The 24,291-nt window shown below is 43.3% G+C and overlaps 1 protein-coding gene across 5 annotated transcripts; it reads right to left on the bottom strand.

Annotated features, from left to right (window-relative positions):
- Positions 1-2,282: 2,282 nt before the first annotated feature.
- On the bottom strand, positions 2,283-18,644 carry ZNF202 (zinc finger protein 202). Of its 5 annotated transcripts, none has more exons than XM_032285117.1 (8): positions 18,508-18,637; positions 17,374-17,493; positions 7,567-8,066; positions 6,706-6,916; positions 6,250-6,338; positions 5,225-5,354; positions 4,563-4,682; positions 2,283-4,051 (listed from the first exon to the last, which is right to left on the bottom strand). In XM_032285117.1, the coding sequence occupies exons 3-8, from the start codon at positions 7,966-7,968 to the stop codon at positions 3,057-3,059; spliced, it is 1,947 nt and encodes a 648-aa protein (XP_032141008.1). In that variant the 5' UTR covers positions 7,969-8,066; positions 17,374-17,493; positions 18,508-18,637; the 3' UTR covers positions 2,283-3,056. The 5 variants fall into 5 exon arrangements, with proteins under 5 accessions (XP_032141008.1, XP_032141010.1, XP_032141007.1 ...); XM_032285119.1 differs by having other exon boundaries at positions 7,571-8,066; positions 18,508-18,630; XM_032285116.1 differs by lacking the exon at positions 17,374-17,493 and having other exon boundaries at positions 18,508-18,644.
- Between the last annotated feature and the right edge of the window lie 5,647 nt (positions 18,645-24,291).

Raw genomic sequence — 24,291 nt, 5'->3', positions numbered from 1 at the left:
CCATTTCTCAGTTCAGCTTTCATTCTAGAAAACTATTATGGGGCCCAGAAACTCTCATTTGGATTGCTGTCCTTCCAGCCAGTCTGATGAATCAAAAATTTTTTTAAGTCATTCATTTATTAAATATAATCTCATTTTTCCCATATGGCAGGGTGGTCCAGAGGCTGCAGCCTTGGCTGAAGGGGACCAGAACCATGTGTCTCTGCCTTCTCGGTGGGACTCACTGGGCATTTTCTCCTCTACTACACTACTGCTCAGCGGAAACAATGTGTCTTCTATAGATCCATTACTTCAGTTGTGCTTTGAAGTGGGTAACAAGTTTCTTAGTGGGTTTTGCTTTTAGCACCTTGATGTCAATCTGATTTATGAAATTCTTCATGGAGTTCATCTGAGGTTACTAGATTCTGCTCTGGAATAGGAGGCCTAAGTCCCAGATAATAAAAGTATATTTTGACGTTATCTCTTGGGCATTTATTTCTCTTGGGAGTTTGTGGAGACGAGGTTAAATATTCCTTGGTTATTCCTAAATTATCTGGTCAAATACCCTTATATTATCATTTTTAATTTCATACTTCATTAGCACATCATTTCCAACAACCTAGCAATTCTGTTAACTAAGTAGATTACTTATTAATTTCCTCCAAATAATATCTTAAAAATCTGGCCATTTTCTCCCTCATAAACTTATTTAGTAGGCATTCAAGGATGCCAGAATTCTACTGCTTACAAGATACTAGAGGGGACCCCTCTGAATACACATCCTGTGCTCCAGCCTCCCTGCCCACATTCAGCTGCCCTGCTTCTTCCCTGCTGCTGCAAACCGTGGTTCTGTTTGTTCAGATTTGGGAGACATGTCCCTCCAAGAACCTCAGAAAATTGTGTAATTTACAAAAGGGACGAGAGATTTAGTGTCAGCATATGAAACTCTGCAAGGAGATCAGCAATAGGACTCTTTGATGTTCCAACAAACTGGCCCAGCCTCTCAAGCTTTCTCTCATGTAGAACTTCAACAGATTTTCATTTATTGGACTAAATGCAAATAAATAAGAGAATTAAAAAATCAATTTGTTCTGTCACCGCCAGTATTTTGTCAACCTGCATAAGCTAGGAGAAAGTATCTTTTGTGGCTGTGACATTTCACCCAGGACAAACTGTGCTTCGGCTTAGATATACGGTTGAGAAATGCCTTCATATTAGGACAGCATCTTCTGCAAACTCCAGACTTGGATCTTACCTCAGAGTGCGTATATTTCACCTGACTCTGCTAATCGTACCAAGCCTTCCCTTCCTTATGGAAAAAGACTCTGTACTCCCAGATTTATTTGCGTATGAATCACCCTCAGAAATATCAGGACACTGAAGCCCTGGAAAACGAATAGGTAAGATGGGAAGTCCCAGAAACCAGGGAACTTGGCTGCAAGTGTTACCTTTATTTATTTCATCTGTGTATATTTCCAGGACAATGGTTGACTGGTATTAATACCAAATCAGTCCATCAGAATATCATTGACCAAAATGAGAATTTCCCTGTTGGGCCATTAGAGTTGGAGTCTTATTAACTCTCCCCTATTCCTCTGGCCCATAATGGATTATGAGATAGAGCAGAAGCAACCAGGCACAGAAGACTCTCCCTCTCATGCTTTAACCCCATACCCTGTGCTCCATTTATGGAAGATGTCTCCCCAGTCCTTGCCACTCCCACAATCAGAGCAGGTGAGGTTCATAATTATTCAGCCTCATCTCCATGGAATCTTTAGGCAACACAGATCCTTGGGCCATCATGAGATGCTACTTTTTAGTTCTTAGTTACACGAACGTAAGAAAAAGCAACCACCACAAATACATGAAAGCTATTTACTCCTGGTGAATTCCTCAGGGTCCCAGGTTCTGGGGTTCAACACTTCCCATGATGTCAGAGGACTCAGGCAGGGATGATGGGGACAGGGTGTCAGAATAGTCTTGATGGTCTTGCCAGCAACAGCTTTTTCTTATTTTCCATAATTTGGTCTTAGTTGTTCTCCAGTTGTCTTCACGTGACCCATGGCTATCATGATTCTGTAATTCTTATAGTGCCTTTGTAAGGTGACACTGTTCCCAAATCCCCTTATTCACACCACCCCTGTGAAGGGGGTGTCGAAGGGTGGGTGGGCTTGTGCATATGAGGGAATGTGAATGATTTCATTCTGACTGAATTGTGCTTTCCTCAGTAAGCTCTCAAACGCTACCATCTCACTTGTAGAAGAAGTGCTAGGGACGAAACCAAGAGACTGGCTGAATAATGGGAAGGTTAAATGCATGAGTATTTTAATAGGAAAAAATATTAAAGACAAAACCAAAACCCATATGGAAAGAGGCTTCCGACTAGGCCCTCCTTTCTAGCAGTGTTTGGCACCTGATAACAATTTGACATTGGGGGAGGGAGCAGCTTGGCAAGGTCCACCTGAAGCAGCTTTGAGATTTTTTTTGCCTGCTTCCATTTCTCCTCAGCATCAAAGGAAAGTGCATGGTAAGAAGTGAATCAGACAGCAAGGGGTTTGTACAGTCATCCTGTGAATGTGTGGCAAAGCCATCAGGACGCAAACCTCCTGTCTTGAGTTCAGAGCTGTGTGCTTTAAGACTTGAGCCCTCTAAAGACAGAATCCTTCAGGCTGGTCCCTTCCCAAACCTAAGGGGCTGTCCTTGGCCACTTTCAACTCGAGGCTGTTAAGCAGTCTTTAGGATATGTAACAGCCTATTTTTTGGACAATACAGTAACCACAACCTCTTAAGTCTTTTAATTTTCCTACTTCACAACCACGAGATAGAGGCAGCCACACTCTAGTGAAGGAGAAGCCTCAATTCAGGTTGTACTTTGGATGAAACATCTCAAGGCATAGAAGGCGGCTGAGAGGTTCTGCCCAGGCTTGTATTTAGTTGCCGGAAGAGGTGATGTCGGATCTGGGCAGGTCAGGGAGACTCCCTAGAAAAGGTCTTCCCAGGCTGACAAGAGGGCTTTTCCTGTTCCTCACCTCCCTTAGGTGAGGGCTGAAAGCAGATTTCCTCACATGGGGACCTAGCTAGGAGGTCTTTTCTGAGTGGGTCCTCTGATGCCTAATTAAGTGATACCCTCTGCTGAAGCTTTTTCCACAAGTAGGGCACGTGAACGGTTTCTCCCCAGTGTGTGTTCTCTGATGCCTGACGAGGTGGTCCCTGCGACTGAAGCTCTTCCCACATTCGTTGCATCGGCAGGGCCTCACGGAGGCGTGTCCTCGCAGGTGCTTGGCGAACGCTGCGCTGTGGGTGAAGCAGCGCCCGCACTCGCTGCAGAGGTAGAGCTCCTCGGCCGCGTGCGTCTTCCGGTGCGCCAGGTACCGCCTGTGCTCACTGAAGTCCTCGCCACACTCTCCACACAAGTAGGGTTTGCCTCCCAGGTGGATTCTTTGGTGTGTTGTTAGCACAGATTTCTGGCTGAAGCTTTTGCCACAAATAGTACAAAAGAAGGGTTTTTCTCCTGTATGTGTCCTCTGATGCCTGACAAGGTCTGAAGTCCAGCGGAAGTGTTTTCCACAATCATCACATCTATAGGGCTTCTCCACAGATGGAGTTCTCTCAGCCTGGGTCAAAGGGGAGGTCGCTTCCAAATCCTTCCGGTTTAAGGGATATTTATAAGGAGCGTTCATCTTATGAACCTTTTGGTGCCTGGCAAGATGCGAGCTTCGCGTGTAACTTTTTCCACACTCCATACATTTATAGGGTTTCTCTCCCGTGTGAGTTCTCAGGTGTCTAACAAGGTGGGAGTTACAAGTGAAGCTCTTTCCACACACAGAGCAGTCATGGTGTCTCCCTAACAGTGGGTGGACGGGCGTAGTTTCCCGAAGGTTCGCAAAACTATTCACTTGAGAAATGTTTGTACCAAATCTTCTTTCATTAAGTCTACCCGGACTATCCTCAAAGACTATTTCCCAATCTGGAGTCTGGTGAATTTCTGGTTCTCCCAAAATAGGCCTGTGTATATCGTCCAAACTCAGATCTTCCTGCTCCACACACTCTTCCTCATCTTTACTCCTATCTCCTGCAGAAAGGGCAAGAGGAAAATAGGGGTCACTGTAGGGGCAAGAGGAAAATAGGGGTCACTGTAGTGGCAACAATAACTTCTACACAATGGGGAGATTTTTTAAAAGGGTTTTGAGACGGAAAGACTCAATGGAATCCCTGTCCTGTCCAAACACTTTCCCATATGTTATGCTATCAACAAACCTTGGTATGCACAAATATAATCCTCATTTTATAAATGCAGAGATTGAGAGTCGAGGGGTTAAGGGAATTGTACAGGAAATGGTATGGCTGCAATTCCACAAGTTAAAAATTTTCTTTTACCCTTTTGTATTACATTGCTATCAGACAAATGATGGGAGGAGAAAAGAGGAGGGAAATGATAGAAGAATTGGCTGTCAGAGGGAGAAGGCAGTACCGGCTGACATGTTAGAAGAACTGATGAGAGGGGGGCCTTACAGAGAGAGAGAAGCACTGCCTAGAGGAACTGCCAGCTCAGGGTGGGTAAGACCCTTTTTGTCATTCCTCACCTGTGTAGGTAAAACTCAGGATTTCTGGCTCTTGAGTCTCTTGAGGCTCTTGGATATCTGGGACCCAAGGCTCTTCCTCTCTAACCTGGGAGATCTCATCAGGTCTGGGGATTGGAAATGCTGCTCAAGAGAGGGAAAATAGGATATCACGATTGGCTCAACAATTCCCTGTGTTAAGAGCGGACCTTTTCTACTTGGTACGTTGTGGAGCAAATACATAGCTAGGTCAGGTGATTAAATATTTCATCTCTTTAGCTTGTGTACTTTTAACCAAGTACTGCATATCTCTTGCCTTTCTTATGGTTTTCACCTGCAATTCAATAATTACACTCCTGTAACCTTATCCTCTTTTCCCATATTCAAGAAAGCCGATTATCTCCAACTCTTGTTTTGAAACTCATGTGCTTACTTCAAATATTTCTGTACTAAAGCTATAATATTACAAGTTTGTTTTCCTATTAGAGGTTTCCATTTCCAACCATTTTTTCTTTCTTTTACTTGAAGGACAGCATATATTTTTCACCTAATCCCTCAATTTTATTGGTGGGGAAAATATAAGAGAAGTTCACTGCATACAGGCTAAGGCCTAAGATACCCCAAAATTTCCAGCAGGAAAAAGATCTCTGTGCTTAGAACCCTCTAGAATACTTGAAATTCCTTACACAGAGAGACTACAATTCCACAGTCTTCTTCCAAGACATATTCTCCATAGAATTCTTTCTGTGTTGGATCCAGATCACTCCACTGGTCCTGGGAAAAGCATACAGCCACATCCTTGAACGTTACCAGTCCCTGAAACCACATAAGGATTTCATCAAAATGTGACGCTCCAGGTTGCCTTGTATTCTGTCCCTGTTGAAAGTCATACAGTAGGTAGACTTCAGCTAGGAGATGAAAGGAGCTTGAGAGGGGTGCTGCTTAAACTTATTCTCAGGGGAGCTGCTAAACTCATTCCCCTAGCATCCTGCACTGGCCCTGCCCCCACCAATTCTACCACTTTCCCTGAGAACCAGCTTATGTTCTTCTTCAAGGTATTGTTTAAAATTTAAGAAAGGTCTTAAAAATCATCATTCAGCTCCCTACTTGACACTTGAATGCTACCTATATTTCTGCAAAATTTATCTTTTCTAGTAAACTTTACCTAACCGACTCTAATCACTTTCAATGGTTTCTATGTTCTATAGCAAAAAGAAAACCTTTTTCCTCAGTTAGATTACAATCTAAAACCATACATGAATTCTATTCCTTTTTTCTCCAGCCAGATGGCTTGGTTTCAGGACTTTGACCATGGTGAATACTTCATAAATGTCTCAGCAGTCCAGTCTGTCATTCTTACAAATGACTATCAAATTTATTCCTTTAAAAAAAAAAAAAAAAAGCTAAACTAAAAAACCCTCATTTGACAACTTCAAAGTTGTACTGGAGTGTTACAAAATAATCCCATTTTGTTAGTTCTTCTAGTCAATGGCAAATAAATAGGCTTTGGCACCTGTGGATCCAATAGAGAATATTATAATTTATCTCATTGTCTTCTCCCTTTTCTCCCCTGCTCCCAGGTGCCTGGAGAACCGTGAGCTTAAAACCGACAAGAGTATAAATGTGCATCCTGCCTGACCTGTTCAGTATGGCTAATGCCCAGTGGTTCTTCAAACTAATTCTCTGTGGTACAGAGGAAACTAGGGCACACCTGTGATAGAGCAGTAAGAAGAGCAACCATCTCCGAGTCTCCAGAGCTCCTCTCTGTAGGAAGGTCTGGGTCCTGGGGCACTGGAACCTCTAAGAAGAAAAGAAGGCAAAGATCAGCAATATGCAGCATGCCCCAATAATGGGCAAAAATCCGGACATCCCTCACCATCTTTGGCACGAAGGTGGCCCTATCCTTCCTATAATGTGAACCAAGAAACTGGCCTAAGCTCCCATATTCCAATCCCACCACCTGTAAGACCATCAGAATGCCAAGATAATAAGCAAGAATGTTGCTATCTAAGCTTGGCCCTATTTACGGGGGGCTCTAGTTGGTACTGTCTCCTCTTGACATCCTGGATTCTCCATGCAGTCTACCCAGGTTCCTTGCTATAGGAGAAATGTCCCCCTCCTTGCCTGCCTTCTGCCACAGTCCCCCCTTTCTGGTGAGGCTTCCCACCGCTCTCCTGCAGGGGCTGGAGCTCCTCTTCCTGGTGTGGACGCTGCTCTGCCGGTGCCCCCAGATCTGGGCTCTGTGTGGTTTCCTCAGGGGACTGCTGGGGGGTTGAGCTTTGCGCGGGATCCTGCAGCTCACTAGGTGGCTCAGGCTCTGCTCCTAGATGCACTGTCTCCTCTGACAGGACTTCCTGGCCATGAACATGGACAGTCACCTGGGAATAATTCCAACTTCCAGTCACCATAGAGTCAGGAGGAAGTTCTTGGCTGTCATGGGGGCTTATTTTGGGAGATGCCTAGAGAAAACACACCCAGAGGGACCCAGACAAGGAAGGGAAACTCCAGTTCCACTGGAGCAGGCAGGAGGAGCTGAAGATTATCTTCCCCAGGACAAGGTAGGGAGCGTGCAGTCCTGAGCTGCTCTCTCACCTTCCCTAGCCTTGGCCCCCGTAACCCAAGGCTCCTTCCCATCTCTACCTGTCCCAACTGTAGCTCTCCTTGACTGTTTCCCTAGCTGACCAGCCAGGAAGGGGGGATCTGTGATTGGGGGTCTATGAGAACCTCTGAGGAAGTCACAAAATTCTCTCCAGGAACCCAAGGCACAATGCTCAAAGAAGGGAAAACCAAAGCCATGACCCTTTGGTGGCTGAGACCCCTCAGATGGTCCCTACATAGGTGTTCCAAAATCCAGAAAGTCACACTCATACACACACATCCCCCTAATCCATGGGGCTCATGGATCTATGAGCAATCCAAGGGCAGAGCCCATTAATTTATGGGGATCCTGTAAGCCCTCCCCCCAAATCCAGCCTTCCAGCAAATAGTCCCCCTCCACATCACACAGATCAGGACTCCCCCTCCTCACCCACCGCCTTGGTCTCCTGGGTTGTTTCTGCAAACCCTCCACCAGCGTCACTGCCTCCTCGCCACTTTCTGGCCGTTGGCCCCGCACCCAGCTCTGTAGTTCTCCAGGCAGGACGGTAAGAAACTGTTCCAGCACAAGCAGCTCTAGGATCTGCTCCTTGGTCCGCCTCTCTGGTCTCAGCCACTGGTGACAAAGTTCTCGGAGTCTGATGAGAGCTTCTCTAGGGCTTGCTGCTTCCTGGTAACGGAAGCGTCGGAAGTTCTGGTGAGAGGTCTCCAGCACTGGGTCATCCCTCTGTAAGACAGACTCTGGCCTACAGGTGAAATCATCTTCCAGTTTCACCATCAGAATTCCCTCTTCTTCCCAAAGATCCTGGTCCTCTGGTTCCACAGCTGTAGTCATTTCTTGGCTTAGGGTGGTCTCACACCATCTAGAGCAGCTCACACTGTCATTAGCCCCCAGCCTCAGCCTGGACACAGCAATTTTTCCTCCCAAGGGCCCTGGGTAGAGAAGTAAAGACAAACAATAGTATAAGCATGAAACTGAGGACAACAGTCTGAGTTCAATCATAATCCTCTACACAAACTTCTTCAAATGCTTAAATCCTCTTTTCCCCAGCTTCCATAGCCATAAATCAACAGATCCAGTTGGGAGAGGATAATCAACTAAAGGTATGGTCCTAGGCAAGGTTCATACTCCACAAGAAAATACTGTATCTCCACTTTGTGAATGCTGCCAATTCCACCTCTAAAGGCTCCAAATCTGTTCCCTCCTCTTCCTTCCTACAGACCGCTTTAGTTTGAGCCTCCCTCATCTCCTGCCTGGACTACTACTGTAACTTCCCAAGATCCCTGCAGTACTCAACTATGAGTAAAGTGCATCAGAATTATGTGTGGAGGTTTTGCAAAACACAGTACCACACAATGTTTTTCAGACACTCTGATTCTCAGTCAATCCAGGCAACTGTATGTTTAGAAATGTTACATGCAGTTCTAATGTGTATCCATGGTTGAGAAATACCAACCATGAGGGAGGTGTGGAAGGTTATGAGCGAAAGTCCTGGAGTTAAACTGCCTGCGTTTGAATCCTGCTCTATCGTTTACTAGGTATTTCCACAGTGGAACCATAGACAAGTTCTCATTTTCCTTAGGCTGGTTTCTCTGTCTACAAGAGGGAAGATAATAATGGTTTTCATCTAATAGGCTTATTGTAAGGATTAAACGTATTACTGTCTGTGAAGTGCTTAGAAGAGTGATGGCTATTATAATATGGCACCAGCTATTCTTATAGCTTCAACTATATTACTCAATATTTAAAAACAAAACCTTTTTAATGTAAGATCAGTTCCAAATCCTGGGAATGACATGAAGCTCTTTACAATCAGCCCCCAATCTATTTTTCAAGCTTCAGATCCTATCATTTCCCTGTATTGCCTAGTTATAAAAAATGCATTGCTGATCTCTCTACAACAGGGTGCCTTTTCAGCCTCCGTATCTTTCTGAAGGTTTTTCCTTCTGCATAGACTACTCTCCACCCTTCACCCCTCCCCTTTCCATGCTACAGAGTGTGTTCTGTTTCTTTTTAACGGGTCTTATCATTTTCATTCCCGCGATTTACAGCTTAGGTTCCTCTCGCTTCTCATCTGGATGACTGCAGCCGCCTCCAAATGCGAGCTACCTGCCTCCAGATTTGTCACCTTCACATTCCCACTCAGTATCACCAGAAAGAGCTCTCTTGGTACATGTGCTCATGTCCTTTTCCTATCTAAGATCCTTCCATCACTCCCTGCTATCTTGTTAAGTGAAATACAAACTTCAAAGTATTATACATTAGCTTGACATTCATCTTGTTATTCTCTTTGCTCTCCTCTCCAATCCTTTCAGATACATACAACACACACACACACACACACACACACACACACACACACACACGTGTGTACATGGAAAGCAAACAAGAGTCCCATGTTCTTTAGCTTTTGAACATGATGTTTCTTCTCATTCTTTATCCTTGGTTAGGTTAAACTTTAAAATTTTTCAAGACATAAGCTAACACTTTATGTCTTGAGATGTTTTCTTTGATCCCATTTCCCCTACTCTTAGACATGATTAGAAATCACCTAAGTCCTCCCATAGCAACCTGGGCACCTTTCTATCATAGTATTGGTCATATTACATAGCCATCGCTTATCTTTCCTGTGAAACTCTTTGAAGTCAGGTACTATTTTCCATCAATCTCCAATACCTATAATAAGGTATACGATAAATGCATTTAAAATGAATAAAACTACTCCGAAGCTTTTTCTTATTGTTAACAGGAAGAACCCCTGTTTCCTCCATTATGCTTTTACTATCTTTTTTATTATTCACCATATCCTGTTAATTCCACCCTCTAAAAAACGCCTTTCAAATCCCTCCATCTCTTCATCTCTATTGCCATTCCCGCGGTTGAGCCATTATGACCCAGTAGAAGGTATTAATAGCAACTTAAAAAAAATTACAATATCTTCTGCACCTAAACAGTACTGGCACGTAACAGGCACTGATACACTGGAGAGGTGACTTAGTTCAACTTCCATGACTGGTTTTCTTGGTCCTGTCCCCGTTCCAGACCAGTGTTCACAAGCAGCTAAAGGGCTCCTTCATTTCTCAACCCTTTTGTACTGTACTACAGCTGCCTCACATCCATGTTCAAGGTTATCGATCCACTCTTTAACAGCTGTGTCTCATCTGTTGTTGCCCGCCAAATGAGTTTATAGTCAATGACCATATTATCTTTCTTCTTTCTCAAAACCCTCTTAATTCATGCTCTTATGACATTGTTTTCATTATCCTCAGTCACTTGCAACATGCTTTCATAGCCTACTGTGGATAGTTCCCTGATTCCTAGATCTTCCTGTGTGATTTTTCCTCTGCTATCTCTACCTCATGGTGGTTTGTTTTCTGAAGTGGCTTGTATTTTTTTTTTTTTAATCTTTTTACTTTGGGAGTCCTCAGAGCCCTGGTAAATGTGAGCCCCTTGAGTGTAATTTCATTTGTTTCTTCCTAAATGCTAATGGTTTCAATGATCTTGGATCAGTTTGTTTATTCTTAAGACTCTCTCTCTTGCCCAGGCTGAAGTGCAGTAGTGCATCATAGCTTGCTACAGCCTGGAACTCCTAGCCTCTCAAGTAATTTTCCAACTTTGGCTTCCCAAAGCACTGTTATTACAGCCTGAGCCACCGTGCCTGGCCAAATCAGTTTTGATGTTAATTTCTCAGGGTGTTCCTGAATAATGTTTTTAGTGTATTATTTGGACTGATGCCTTCAAGTAATGTTCAGCCTAACCAAGGCTCTGGAGAATATACTTCCTTGTACTTTTCCTGGGTCAGTAGGAAGATTTTCAAAGGTCCAGGTTTGCAGGCTGCTCAATTCCAAAACTTTCATACTGCATCAGCTCCCCAAGTCCTATCTCCTTGTTGGAGTACCAGTATTAAAAGCTCAAACCCTAGAAACTTTATTTTGGTTTGGAATCTCACTGGGCCATGGTAAATGCTATTCTTCTAGCATTTATTTCTTTTTCCTTCTGGAACCTATACGCTTTCCTTTAGTTTTTAAGAAAGACAAGGAGAGGGTATGGGCAGATGGGCAGACAAGCACAGGATTTAATAACGGGCAGGAGGCCCATCCACATTAGCTCCACATAGGATACTCCAAGTAGGTGAGTGGTGAACTTCCTAACACACAAAATCTGCCTAAGGCTTCCCAGGAACGTTAGGATAACATTTAAACTTCTTTAAATTTGATACACAAAGCCCTTCAAAACCTGGTCCCCACCACTTCTCTTTCCTTCCATGACTGCCAATCCCATTGAAAGCCACTGCTCAAACTACTGTCTTTCTTTTCTATACCCTTCCTGGGCTTTCCTGACACTGTTCCCCCTGTCTGAAGTACCCTTTTCCACCCTCTTCACGTGGTTAACTCTACTCATCTTTCAGATCTCAGTTTTTCCAAGATGCCTTCTCTGGTCCTCCCAGATGATGCTTCCATAGGAACTAGTATCTCCCCCACAACAGCACATATATGTTTATTTTTTGTGTCATAAAAATTGTTCATCTTCTGTTGAACTCACTGGACTGTAAAGCTCTGAGGGCAGGGACATGCTGCATCCAGCGCGATGCCTGGCACACAGCAGGCACTCATTTCAAATTTGAAGAATGCAGAAAACGCTTAGTAAGGTTTTAAAAGTCTGTTTCCAAAAGGATAGATACCAAGTCATATTAACCCATATTCATCATTTGTCTAGCAAACTGTGCGCTGGATAAAGGCATAGATAGGAAGAAAACATTTATTGTTTGGATTGTAACGGAATTCTCTTAGTGGTTCCCGAGGTGATGGAACCACAACTCATCACAAGAATCTTCAGGTTGCACTGGGAATAATCCAAATGCAAGTCACACAACACTGGGCATTTGAAAAAAAAAATCATTTTCCATTGAGGATGTAAATCAATTTTAATAAGCACAAAATCAGACATCAAATAATTAAATGCAACTACAATACTGATTATTTATCCAGACAAAACTGTCCAACCCCCGCCCCAACTCCTACCCCTGGAAGACAGAATTAATATATAACGTCTTTTGGCTTAATAAAAGGACTTACTATCTTAAAAGTTTGAGAACAGACATCCAGTGAAGTAGACTTGGAATCCTCATTGTTTTCATACAGCACTAGGTACAAGAGATTCCAGAGTATGGATCCTACAACATATACATTGACAAAAGAGTTCCTGCTTTCAGAGGGCTTTGCTCTCCAAAGAAAAAAGAACATGTAACAGCGCCACACAAAACCTGCCATTTAAAAATGCCCTTCAGAAGTCACAAGCTGAGATTTCTGTTGCTTGTTTTGCATTTACTTTGGCAGCCTAGGAAGATGAAGGAAAACAGATCAGTAATCGAGGGAATGAAGGAAGGAGTCTTGGTGGGTAAAAGACGAGAAATGAATAGGAGGTACAGCAGTTCTGTGCATAGCACCAAACTGGGTATCCAAAGATGCACGACCCAGCCCCAGATCCCCAAGAAACTGGAGCTTCCTTGAGGGTTTCATGAAGTAACATACACAAGAGACCTTGTAAAAGGTAAAGCCATCTGCAGATAACCACTCTCCTAACTCAGTGATTATCTGAGATGTGAGAGCTTTATGAACTGTGTTGTGTAATTGTCAAGTATAAATATTAGAGGCAGAAAACAGATGTTGTGTTTTTATTCTATAATTAATGGGATGTACTATGCCACAAGTATATCTTGCAATTTGTTGCCTTTGCTGTTCTAATATCTTTTTTCAATGTCTGTCCCTGGAAGAGTTCCAGAGTAGGATAAAAACTAGAGAGAGAATACAATAGAGAGAATATGAAACCAGGCCAGGATTAAGTAAGAGGCTTGGTTCCAGAAGACACTAAAACAGTATCTGCAAAGATGCAACCTAGTGTCTTCAGTGTGTGTTCCTACAAAACATAGGACTGGAGAGAAGATATGAAGGTAAGACCTTTGTGCAGTCCTCAGAGCCCAGCTGTCTCTGCCCCTTATCTGAAGGTGTCACATGGCAGTGAAGACCCAAGCTCTTGAGAAGAACAGAAAACCACAGGCAATGAAAGAATATCTAGTTCTCTGCCTTAAAATGCTACTAGCTGGGGTGATCTCTCTGGACCATAAATGGCAGTCTGTAGTCATATACTGTCAACCTAAAGGAGAGCCAGTAATCTGCCTATTTACTGGCAAACAATCTTCAGAAGAAAATAGTGATCAGAACTGAAATTATTACATTTAGTAGATATTTATATTCCTTCCAGTCCCCATTCTTATTTTCTACCTTAATGCAGGCCTATAATTTGAGAATTTTAATATGACTGCTTGCTAGGGCTAACCAGGGCCCGTCAACAGCTCCTCTCAGTGTTCTAGAATAGAAATCCAGTAATAAAATCTGTTAACTGCTCTTTTCTAATGCTGCTGCTATTCTTTAAAATGAAAGATTAGCCCAGTACAATCCTTCTAATGGAGATATTCTTTTATTCTTAATTGTCCTATATGCAAGCTTTTATCTAGGCTTTCCATATAAGGTTGGGGGCCTTGGAGTGCTGGATCTGAATTCCCGACCTTGCTTATTAGCCATGTAACACAATCTCCTTAAGCCTGTCTTATCCTAAAAAATGTGGCTATTACTACCTATCGCATGTGGTTGTTTTAAGGAGTAAATGAAATAACCTATAGAAATCCTTCAGCATAGAGTCTGGCATAGGGTAGGTGCTCAATATATTTCATTTGTTTTTCCTTCAAGCTATTTGAAATCCTTTTGGGAAGAAGGCAAGATTTAAATGATAAGCAAACGGTTCTTTATTTCATCCTAGTTACACAAAAAAATAGATTGCATAAGGAAAATCTTGGTCTGTTTATTGTTATGTCAAAGAAACCACGGTAAATCAAAAAACAATTCTTGTCTTGGAGGCACTTATGAAGTGTTGGAATACAGATGAGACAGAACCTTAAACATAGGTTCTCCCACTGAAGACCGTATCAGCAATGCTTCTAATTACCAATGTATCAAAGTCCTGTCTACTCCCTGTAATTGGCAGGAGACAATTTGAGGCGAACTTGGTGTACCAAGAAGTCCTATGAAAACTTAACCTAGATGACACAATGAATGAAAGGGAACACATTCCCTGGCTTTTGGCCTTCTAACACATGATCAGTATTCTTCAAACCATGTTTAAAACTGTTTCTGTAAAATATTTTTGCCGCCTAAGTTTTTTTTTCTCTTCATAAAAGTAATATTTGAATAGCAAGGGGAGAAATGGCTCAAAACTTGTTACAATAGGTTTCAAAGGAAGAGAATAAGGTATAGAGAAAGGGAAGACAGGAGGAAAGAACCAGAGGTCAAATAAGTAGGAGGTAGTACAGGAAGTCAGTGAAAGCTAAGACACAAGTATCTTCCACCTTGAAATGCTGTAGACTTATGGTTAGCCTCAAGATACTAGGTAGGAATAAACATATCATTGAGAGTAAATGTGAACACAAAAATTAAAAATAAAATTATAATAATTCACTTTCTTCTTAATTAAAATGTTTTTGGTGGTTTTATATATGGCAGGCCTAAGAGGCAATGCCAGATAGTAGATAGCTGCCTTCGGGGGAGGGTGACCTGTGGTCTGTCCCCTGCCCTACATCGTAAAGATGTGTCATCTTGGACAAGTCACAGCAGCAGCTCATGTTGAATCTTGGGATGATTCTTTATCTAAAGGTGGAGAACTGGACCAGCTCTTTGATGGTGATGAGGGGCTTTGAGAGGAACAAGGACATATAGCATCTCTGTTGGATTTGGGCCATAATGTATCAGCCTAGGATACTGAGAGAGATTTACTCAAGAGTTGAGGGCTAGGGGCCAAATACAAATTTTTAAGTTTTGAGACAGGGTTTTACTTTGTTGCCAGACTGGAGTGCAGTGGCAAGATCACAACTCACTGCCATCTCTGACTCCCAGATTCAGGCCATCCTCCCACCCCAGCTTCCCAAGTAACTGGGACTACAGCACATGTCACCACACCCAGCTAATTTCTAAATTTTTTGTAGAGATGGGGTTCTGCCACGTTGCCCAGGCTGGTCTCAAATACCTGGGCTCAAGTGATTGGCCTGCTTTGGTCGCCCAAAATGTTAGAATTACAGAATATGAGCCACTGCGCCCAGCCTCAAATACAGATTCTTAAGAGGCCATATTTATATACCTGACCATCGTGGTCATGTTGGTTAGCCTCCATACAAAGCTAGGCTTTTTAACCTTCAGGAAAATTACCCCAAAGCAGTTACTGGCCTAAATAAAGCAGGTCAATGTATAAACCTCAGTTTAAAACAACATCACAAACTAACCTGAAGTAAGTAAAGGAGGGGACATCAAACCTGACACCCATTCTGATGAGAGCAACAGCTCTCTTTTGGCAGCCAAACTAATGTATGCAATTCCTACAATGAACATGGTCAATGCCAATCAGATCATCAGAGGAACCATCATTTAATGGGAAATAACCCAATATCATATATAATAGAGCTGACCTGAGGTTTTGCTATAGATAACTCATAACAGCAGTAAATTCAAAAGTCATTTACTTTGTTTTTAGCTTTGTAATTAACACATCCTGTGTGGATACCCCCTGTTCTATGTCTGGATGACTTCCTTCTTGCTTTGCTCAAGGCTCCCTTGCATTTCAGGAGACGATAAAGGATGGGATCCCCACCTGCTGAACCAGAGGAATCTGAGGAGTACCAGGTTTCCACTGAAGACCAAATCATGACCCAAAGAAGTAATCCCAGAAGTCATTCTTGCCGTGGGCATGGCTTAGTGTCCGTCTCCCCACTGTTAGCCCTGCCCTCAAGAGCAAGGGTCTCCTTATTCATTTTTATATTCCCAGTGCCTACCACTTTGTCAGGCCCTTAGTAGAAAAGGTGCCCAATAAATGCATGTTGAGTTTAATTAAGCTTTCTATTTCTCCTTCCCCAACTTGTATATATTCTAGAAACACTGAAAATTCAGAAATCGGCAGGTATCAGGGTAATAAACCATTCACAGGGATAGCTGTAGGAATTTGGCATTAGCATTCATTCCAATCGCTTGGGGTAATCAGGTGGCATAAGCATATCCTGCTTTATGGTATAGCATAAGGTCAGGGGAGAAAAAGTTCAAGAGGGGAGAAAGACAAGGGATGGAGATCAATCCACAAGTATCTACTGAGCATCAGTTGTGTCCCACACTATTCAAGGTGCTGGGCAGAGAAAGACAAAAAAAGCAGAAGCTCTGACCTTAAGGAACTTAACAGATAGTTAAGAAACAGCAGGATTTTAGCAATACTAGGAATTCACAGCAAAAGCCCAGAATACAGGTGTTATATATATGATCAAAAAGTGACGTCCCTATCAAGAGAATTAAGAAAACCAGGGGGAAGAACTCATCAACATTTCACCTCAAATTTAGCATATAGTATTCAGTTTTTTAAGTACACGTTCTTAATTTTATGAACAAAATATTCAGACCTAGGTGATTAAATTATCCACAAAAGATCAGATTACTGGTTTCCAACACAGAAGTGCTCAAACAAGGGTCTTCTGAACCCCAGCCTGCTGCAATGTGTATATTACATTTGGCCAAAAGGTAGTTGTTTTCAAAGTAAAGAACCCAGATCTGCAGCATCAGTACCTGAGCCTTGTTAGAAGTACACATTCTCAAGCCCCAGCACAGACCTATTACCAGAAACTCTAGGGGTGGGCCTCAGCAATGTGTGTTTAACAAGTCCTTCAGGTGCTTATAGTAAGTTTGAGAACCATCACCTGAAGCAAACGCAGTAAATCTGAAGTTCATGAAGAAAGCCACTGTTGGTTACATTAAAGGGTTTGCTGGTGAGAGAACAGCAAAAGCAAGGGGTCTAGAACTGTTTCACGTTTTAAATCTGTGCCAAATTAACTGGGGAAAAAAATGTAAATCTGTAACTTACCTCATCGTACAATTTGTAATGGCTGAGTCCCTCACATTGTGGTAAACCTTGTTGTACCCTTGGAATGACTGTCTACTGCAATATAATATATACAGAGTACAAAAAGTGTATAGCTGGAGGAGAAAGGGTGAAAGATTATGAATCCCAGGTGTTTGGTCCTAGGAGGAAAAATTCCTGTCCTCTCTCCAACCCTGCCCACCCTCTTATGCTAGATAGTAACAGCAGAAAGTTCTCCAAGACTGCTCCGCGTTGACACGCTTCCCACCAACAAGCCTCTCACGGCTATCCCACAACCTTTCTTAAGTAGCTTCCTGGATCAAGCCACACGGGGCAGCTTGGAAGAGAAGCTAGGAGGGATGAGAGGCTCCACTAGCATTCCTTGTGGCTTCTGAGTGTAGCTGCCCTGGGTGTCACCTGCAGAGCGTGGATAGAGAAAAAACAACAGTTCTAACCCCAGACTCTAAGGGAGAGCCTGGGATATGGCGCTGCTCCCCAGGATCAAGGTGGTTCAAGAAAGGCTGGTCTAAGAGTCTCCCTCTGGGGAGGTCAGTACAGATTCCAAGGCAGACAAGATTATCAAAGCGCCTAGGAGATGCGAACATTCATTGTTCAGAAAAACAAAAATTAAACTGACACCTTTCTGAAAGAGCACAGCCCATCCACGGCACACAAACTAACAAACTTTTAATCAAGACAGACAAGAAGTAGGTATACTCCTGCTAAAAGTAATGCTGGTGCTGGGAAGAGGTGCCAAAACCGGCTGTTAGGAGTGGGAGGAGAGGAAAGTTCTAAGTGGAGACAGCAGCTACTGGCTTGAGGGAAAGCTCAAGAGTCTGTCACAGTGGCAGCTGAAAAGCCACTGGCCAGGTGGACGCCAAGGACTATCATCACAGGTGATAAGATCACGGGTGAGTGTATCTGAGTGTGTTCGGCGGGGAATGAGGGGAGCTTGGGGGTGTAAGGAGATATGGCTCGCCGGGGCAAGGAGCCCGCGGAGATGATCTTAAGCAATCTGAGAGTCGGGGTGAGAAAAGACTGAGGAAAATAAAGGGAGCTAGACCACTCCTCCCTCTGTTCCGGGGGGACAGTGGCGCGGAAGCCATACGAGGTATGGGGTACGGACTAACTACATTTCTGCAGGCCCCAGGAGGGGGCGGAGGGCGGTGGCTGGAAAGGGAAGGAAGCCAGGAGCACCATCCGCGTCCCCGGAGACACTGGCTCCCGCCACCAGGAAACACAGAGGCCACAACGTCTCGGCCCCCTTAGTACACCGCCGCCGCCCCTTCCCCAGGACACGGTGATTTCCCCAGGCTCTGGGGGGCGGGGTCTCCGGTCCCTCCCTCTCCTCCCCGCCCTGCCCTGCCCCGCTCTGCCCCATCTGGTCCGGCCCGGCCCAGCCCGGCCCGGTCCAGGCCCCTCAGCACTCACGGCTCCGACAGCTCCGGCGGCTCCTCCCCTGCCCCGGCTTCTCTCCCACCCACTCCTGACCGAAACAGCGCCGCCGGATCCGAGCCGCGCGGGGCCTAGCGGGTCGGAACACGTGGGGCCTTTGCGCCCGGAACCGGAAGCGAACGCTAGCCCCGCCTTCTCGGCGCGCTGGAGCCTTTCTAGGCTGTGGGAGGTTTGGTCTTCTCTCTTCGCTCTCCGTGGATTGCGGTTCGGGTGTTTACCAAGGACCCAGTGCAAAGAAGCTTTGGACCCCACGGCTTCCTTCCGCGATCCCCAACCCTACTCTGCAAGCGAATAAGTTAATATCTTAGGCTTTTCATTTATACGTATTCCTTCTGCAAGGTTTTTCTTTTTGTTTTCTGTTTTTTACCTTTTGTGTGATTGTTTTGGATACATCGACGTGTTTTTCTTGATATTTTATTTTCTTTGCATTGTCTGCTGCAGCATGGTAGAAAAGGGCAGTGTTAGGTTTGAATACTGGCTCTTGCATCCATCATCAGCATTAGGGCCTCGGCCCAATATCTCCCATCTCTGAACCCTAGTGTGCATCATATTGTGACATGGTAATTGCCCCGTAAACTGCGTACCTCGACCATACCTCCGCTTTGCGTTGAAACTGCTCTCTATAACCCTAATGTGACAGGCAAGCAGTCCAAACCCCTGCCATCTTGGCCCCTGTGACTTGTAATAAGTAACTGAGGTCTGTGATTTCCACCCTACCCAGGCAATGTGTAAACTAACGCTTATCTGGACTTCTGTGAACTACCTAAGTAACAATCGGAGTGTCCAAAGTCCCCTGGCCCTCGGAATGTCCAGAGCCCCTCATCCTCACCCCCAGCCCAGGAGGTGGTTTACGGAATGTCCAAAGTCCCCTGGCCCTCACCCTCGCCCGGGAGGTGGTTAACGGGCATAAAAGGCCTTGACACCCTTCTTTTGGGGCCTTGCGTTAGAGAGATGGGAGTCCTCCGTGGCCACCGGCAATAAAGACCCTGTAATTTGGCCTAGTCTTTGTCTCAGTGGTGATTTCGTGCTCGCTTGGTTACAACAATATAAAATGGGCATAATAATACCTTTACTGTGAGGACTAAATGAGACATTGCTCATGAACTGATTGGAACATCAGAAACTCAGAAAGAGAATAGTTATGGTATCACACTGTTCTTTCTTTTCCTTTGAGGGTTCCTTCGTATTTCTTTACTTTCAGGCTGTCTTCCCTGATCTCATTTGTTCATTTTTATCTGTTCGGTGACCTTTCTGCCCATACCTGACATTTTCCTTTGCTCTCTGTCCCTTTTACCGTGTAAGTCATCACTCTCCACGTGCCCTGTGTCACTTCGTTTTCATGGGACATATGCTGGGATCTGTTTGCTGGGTTTGAACCAAAGGTATTAGTTACTTTTGGTGGAGGGAGAGTGTATTAGCGAAATAGAACTAATAGATGTGAACCCAGAAGGTGGGACAAACCAAGCGGGGAGGGGTCTTCCAGGTCATAGGTAGATAAGAGACAAATGGTTGCATTCTTTTAGTTTCTGATTGGTCTCTCCCAAAGGAGGCAATCAGATATGTATTTATTTCAGTGAGCAGAGGGGTGACTTTGAATAAAATGGGAGGCAGGTTTGCACTAAGCAGTTCCCAGCTTGAATTTTCCCTTTAGTTTAGTGATTTTTGGGAGCCCAAGATGTTTTCCTTTCACATACGGTATATATAAACATATGAAAGGAGATTTATTATAAGGAATTGGCTCACATGATTATGGACGTTTAGAAGTCCCACCATCTGCTCTTTGCAAGCTGGAGAGCCAAGAAGTTTGGTGATATAATTCAGTCTGAAGCTGAAGGCCTGAGAACTGGAAATGGACTGAGGTGCTGGTGGCTGAAGGCCAGAGAGCAGGAGGAGATGATGTCCCAGCTCAAGAAGAGAGAGGTGAATTTACTCTTCCTCTGCCTTTTAATTCTATTTGGGTCCTCAATGGTTTGAATGGTGTCTAGGCATGTTAGTGAGAGTGATTTTCTTTACCCAGACTACTAATTCAAATGCTAATCTCTTTCTCTCTCTCTCTTTTCTTAGACGGAGTCTCCATCTGTTGCCCAGGCAGGAGTGCAGTGGCGCGATCTTGGCTCACTGCAACCTCTGTCTCCCAGGTTCAAGCAATTCTTCTGCCTCAGCCCCCCTAGTAGCTGGTATTACAGGCACGCACCACCACACCCAGCTATTTTTTTTTCTTTTTTTGATATTTTTAGTAGAGACAGGGTTTCACCATATTTACCAGAAATACCCTCATAGACACACCTACTAACAATGTTTTACCTGTTATCTGGGCAACCCTTATGGAGTCAAGTTGACACATAAAATTACCCATTACAAAGAGGAATGTACATTTCATGAAAGCTTACTGTGTACCAAATGTTTTTCCCAGGAAATCTCATTGAATATTTTAAAATATTAGTATTAAGTGCATAAATAATACATGACGAAGTTCTTCTAAACATTTAAAGCATTACGGTGTTAAGGAAAAAAATTATTCAATGATACTTGTTAAAGCATGGTAAGGGAGACCTTATTCAGGACCATCACGAAAGGTAAAGAGACCACTGCAATAAAGTCTTACTGTAGGGACAAGAGATTGGGCTCAACTTCAAATACAAATGGGCAAGTGAGAATGTATAGTCAAGGGGGTTTAATGAGAGTTTGGGACGTTGATGGATTGAAAATTGCTAACGGGAAACTCAGGAGTAAGGGGGATTCTGGCTAAGTCAACCTAATAGGATTCTTGCTGAAGACGGAGGCCAGGGTGACCAGACATCATCTGGGGGATGGTGGAGGCTGAGGAACCGGATCTGGTATTAAGGATGGTCAGATAGCGAGGATGGGGGAGTTCCTGCTAAAGGACTTAGCAGAGTTCTTTGCTAACAGTAGATCTTACAAGGAGGTACACAGATAGGTCTAGGAGAAGTTTCGGAGCCTGACAAGTTTGGAGAAGAAAAGAGATTTTGTCAATGGATAAAGCTAATGACATTTTTACCAACCCTGGCTTCCTTTTCTCTCTCCAGAAGTTAGCTATTCTTATGACCCTAGTGCGTTTATCTTCCAGATCTTTTTCTTTATTTTCATGTACTATGTACATATGTATCCACAAAAAGTAAATAGTATTATTTTGTGTGTACATGTGTGTATGCCTGTGTGTTCATGTTGAATTCTTCAATTTGTTTCCTCTTTGCAGTGGGCCTTGGAGATCTGTTGAGGTGGTAAATAAAAATCTCCCTTATTCCTTCTACTTTCTGCGTAACATTCTATAGTCTGAATAGCCATTTGCCTATTGAAAACATACGTCATTTATAATTGTTGGGATTACAAACAATGCTATAACGATCACCCTCTTTGTGCATACATGCAATGATACTCTGAGATGGATACTGAGAAAGTGTATTGCTGGGTTATAGGTTGCACACATTTAATGAATACTGCCAAGTTTTCCTCCCAGTTGAACGCACCTGTTTACACTCTTAACAGCAGTGTATGAGACCTTTTCCCCCATATCGATGCCCTTATATCATGTTGCCGAAATTGTAAATCTCGGCCAGTTTAATGGGCAAAAATAATGTCTAATTGTTTTACTTTGCCTTTCCATCATTAATGGTGAGACTGAACGTTCTTCCATACATTTGCTGGTAATTTGTAGTTTTCCTGTGAGTTTTATTCTTCTATTGGATTTTTTGTCTTTTAAAATTGTTAGATGTTCTTTATGTATTCTAGATCCTAATCATTTGACATATATCTTGTAAGAGACATGTTAATTTTATGTGTCAACATGACTAAGCTCACGAAAGCCTACTGTGTACAAGATGTTTTTCTCTATACATCTCCTTAAATATTTTTAAATATTAATATTAAACTTTACAGATTATTGTTTAACTTCGTAGTATTAAAGTTTTGGATCTTATATACTCTTTTCCCCAGTGGCTTCAAATTAGGTGTTTTATTTAAGAATATCTTTTCTGAAACAAAATCATAAAGGCTCCTCCTGTATTTTCTTCTACTACTTTTTGCTTCTCCTTTTTATGGTTAAATTTGGAATATATTTTTGTGAATGATATAAATTGGGGATTCTAATCTGATATCATCATTGGTAATCAGTTTTTACTTTGAAAACATGGAGTACGAGATATTCACATAGTAGAGGATATATTTGCATACAAAGGATACAATCTGTATGTGATGCGATCTGAATTCTGTCAGTGCAGTTACCTGGTCCTTCCTTTGTCAATGATTGTTTGAGTGACTGCTATTGTAAGACACTGTGGTAGGTATGTGGAACAGAACAGAGAATAAGAAAGATGTAATATCTGTTCTTGTGGATCTAACTTTCAAGTGGTATGTGTGTGTATGATATGAAGGAGTTGGGGAAGAAGAACAGTTTAAATAACTTACACAATGCACTAACTGTGATTATTTAATAATGATTAATTAAATTAATTACAGTGATTTTAAGTTCTCCAAAGGAGAAACACAGAGTGCTATGAGAACTTGTAACCCGACGTCCTAATCCTGGTGGTGGTGCTGTTAGAGACGTAGTTAGGGAACGCTTTCTTGGGTAGTGACCTTTGAGCTGAGTCAGTGAAATGACTAGGCAGGCTGAGGCTGGGGGTGAGGTTGGGAGATGAGGTGCAAATCAAAAACTGCCTGAGGCAGATCCCAATTGATTTAGAGGTTTATTTTGCCAAGGTTGAAGACACCGCATGGAAAAGTAGACACAAGTTACAGTAGGATGTGTGGCCTTTTCCAAAGAGGGTTTTGAGGACTTTAATATTTAAAGGAGAAAGAGCAAGCAGGAGAGGAAGGAGGAATGAAAACAAAGGGGAGGGTAGGCAGCTAGCAAGAGGTCACATTCTTGTGAAGCTCTGACCAGCGCTCAGGAATCCAAATTTTACAGGTGAAAAGAAAGTAGTGGGGGACAAAGTCAATTATGCATAGATCTGCATTTTCCATAAGATGAAGTAAATGTGAAGTAAAGTAAACGTGTCTAGAAACAAAAGGAATTTCAGAAACAAAGGTGTTTAGAAACAAAAAGTATGTGTTTAGAAACAAAACAAAAGGAAGGCAGTTTTTCTTGATTTAGTTCCCCAAGCTTAGCTTTTCCCTTTGGCATAGTGAGTTTGGGAGTCCCAAGATTTTGTTTTCCTCTTACTGAGGTGAGTGAAAAACAATATTTCAAGTAATGGAAAATAGTGTATGCCAGAGTGCTGAGATAGGAAGGAGCCTGGTGTACTGGAGAAACTGAGAGGAGACTGGTGTGGCTGCCGTCTGAGAGCAATAGAGGAATTTGTGAGGCCTGATAGTTGTGGACAGAGATCAGACCTGATAGTCTAATAGTCTTATAGGCCAAATTAACTGCTAAAATTAATGGGAAGCTGGTCAGGTATGGTGGCTCACACCTATAATCCCAGCACTTTGGGAGGTCGAGCCAGGCAGAACACTTGAGCTTAGGCGTTTGAGATTAGCCTGGGAAACATGGTAAAACCCCATTTCTACACACACACACACACACACACACACACACACACACACACACACACTCAGCTAGGTGTGGTGGCATGTGTCTGTGGTCTCAGCTACTCGGGGGGCTGAGGTGGGAGGATCACTTGAGCCCAGGAGATGGAGGTTTCAGTGAGCTGAGATTGCGCCGCTGCACTCCAACCTGGGCACCAGAGTGAGACTCTGTCTCCAAATAAATAAATTAATTAAAATAAAATAAGTGGGGTGCCA

Source organism: Sapajus apella, unplaced genomic scaffold (assembly GCF_009761245.1).
Source record: "Sapajus apella isolate SASKATOON/1434 unplaced genomic scaffold, GSC_monkey_1.0 scaffold16, whole genome shotgun sequence".
Classification (NCBI taxonomy): domain Eukaryota; kingdom Metazoa; phylum Chordata; class Mammalia; order Primates; family Cebidae; genus Sapajus; species Sapajus apella.
This window is presented reverse-complemented; position numbering and strand designations above follow the sequence as displayed.

Excerpts from the sequence above, each read along its gene's own strand:
- ZNF202 (XM_032285115.1), bottom strand. The coding sequence starts at position 8,136 with ATGATTGAACTCAGACTGTTGTCCTCAGTTTCATGCTTATACTATTGT. Across the intron at positions 6,917-7,566 it reads CCAGGAGACCAAGGCGGTGG|GTGACTGTCCATGTTCATGG; the intron begins GTGAGGAGGGGG and ends AATTATTCCCAG. Across the intron at positions 4,052-4,562 it reads CCTGAGTTTTACCTACACAG|GAGATAGGAGTAAAGATGAG; the intron begins GTGAGGAATGAC and ends CCCTTTCTGCAG.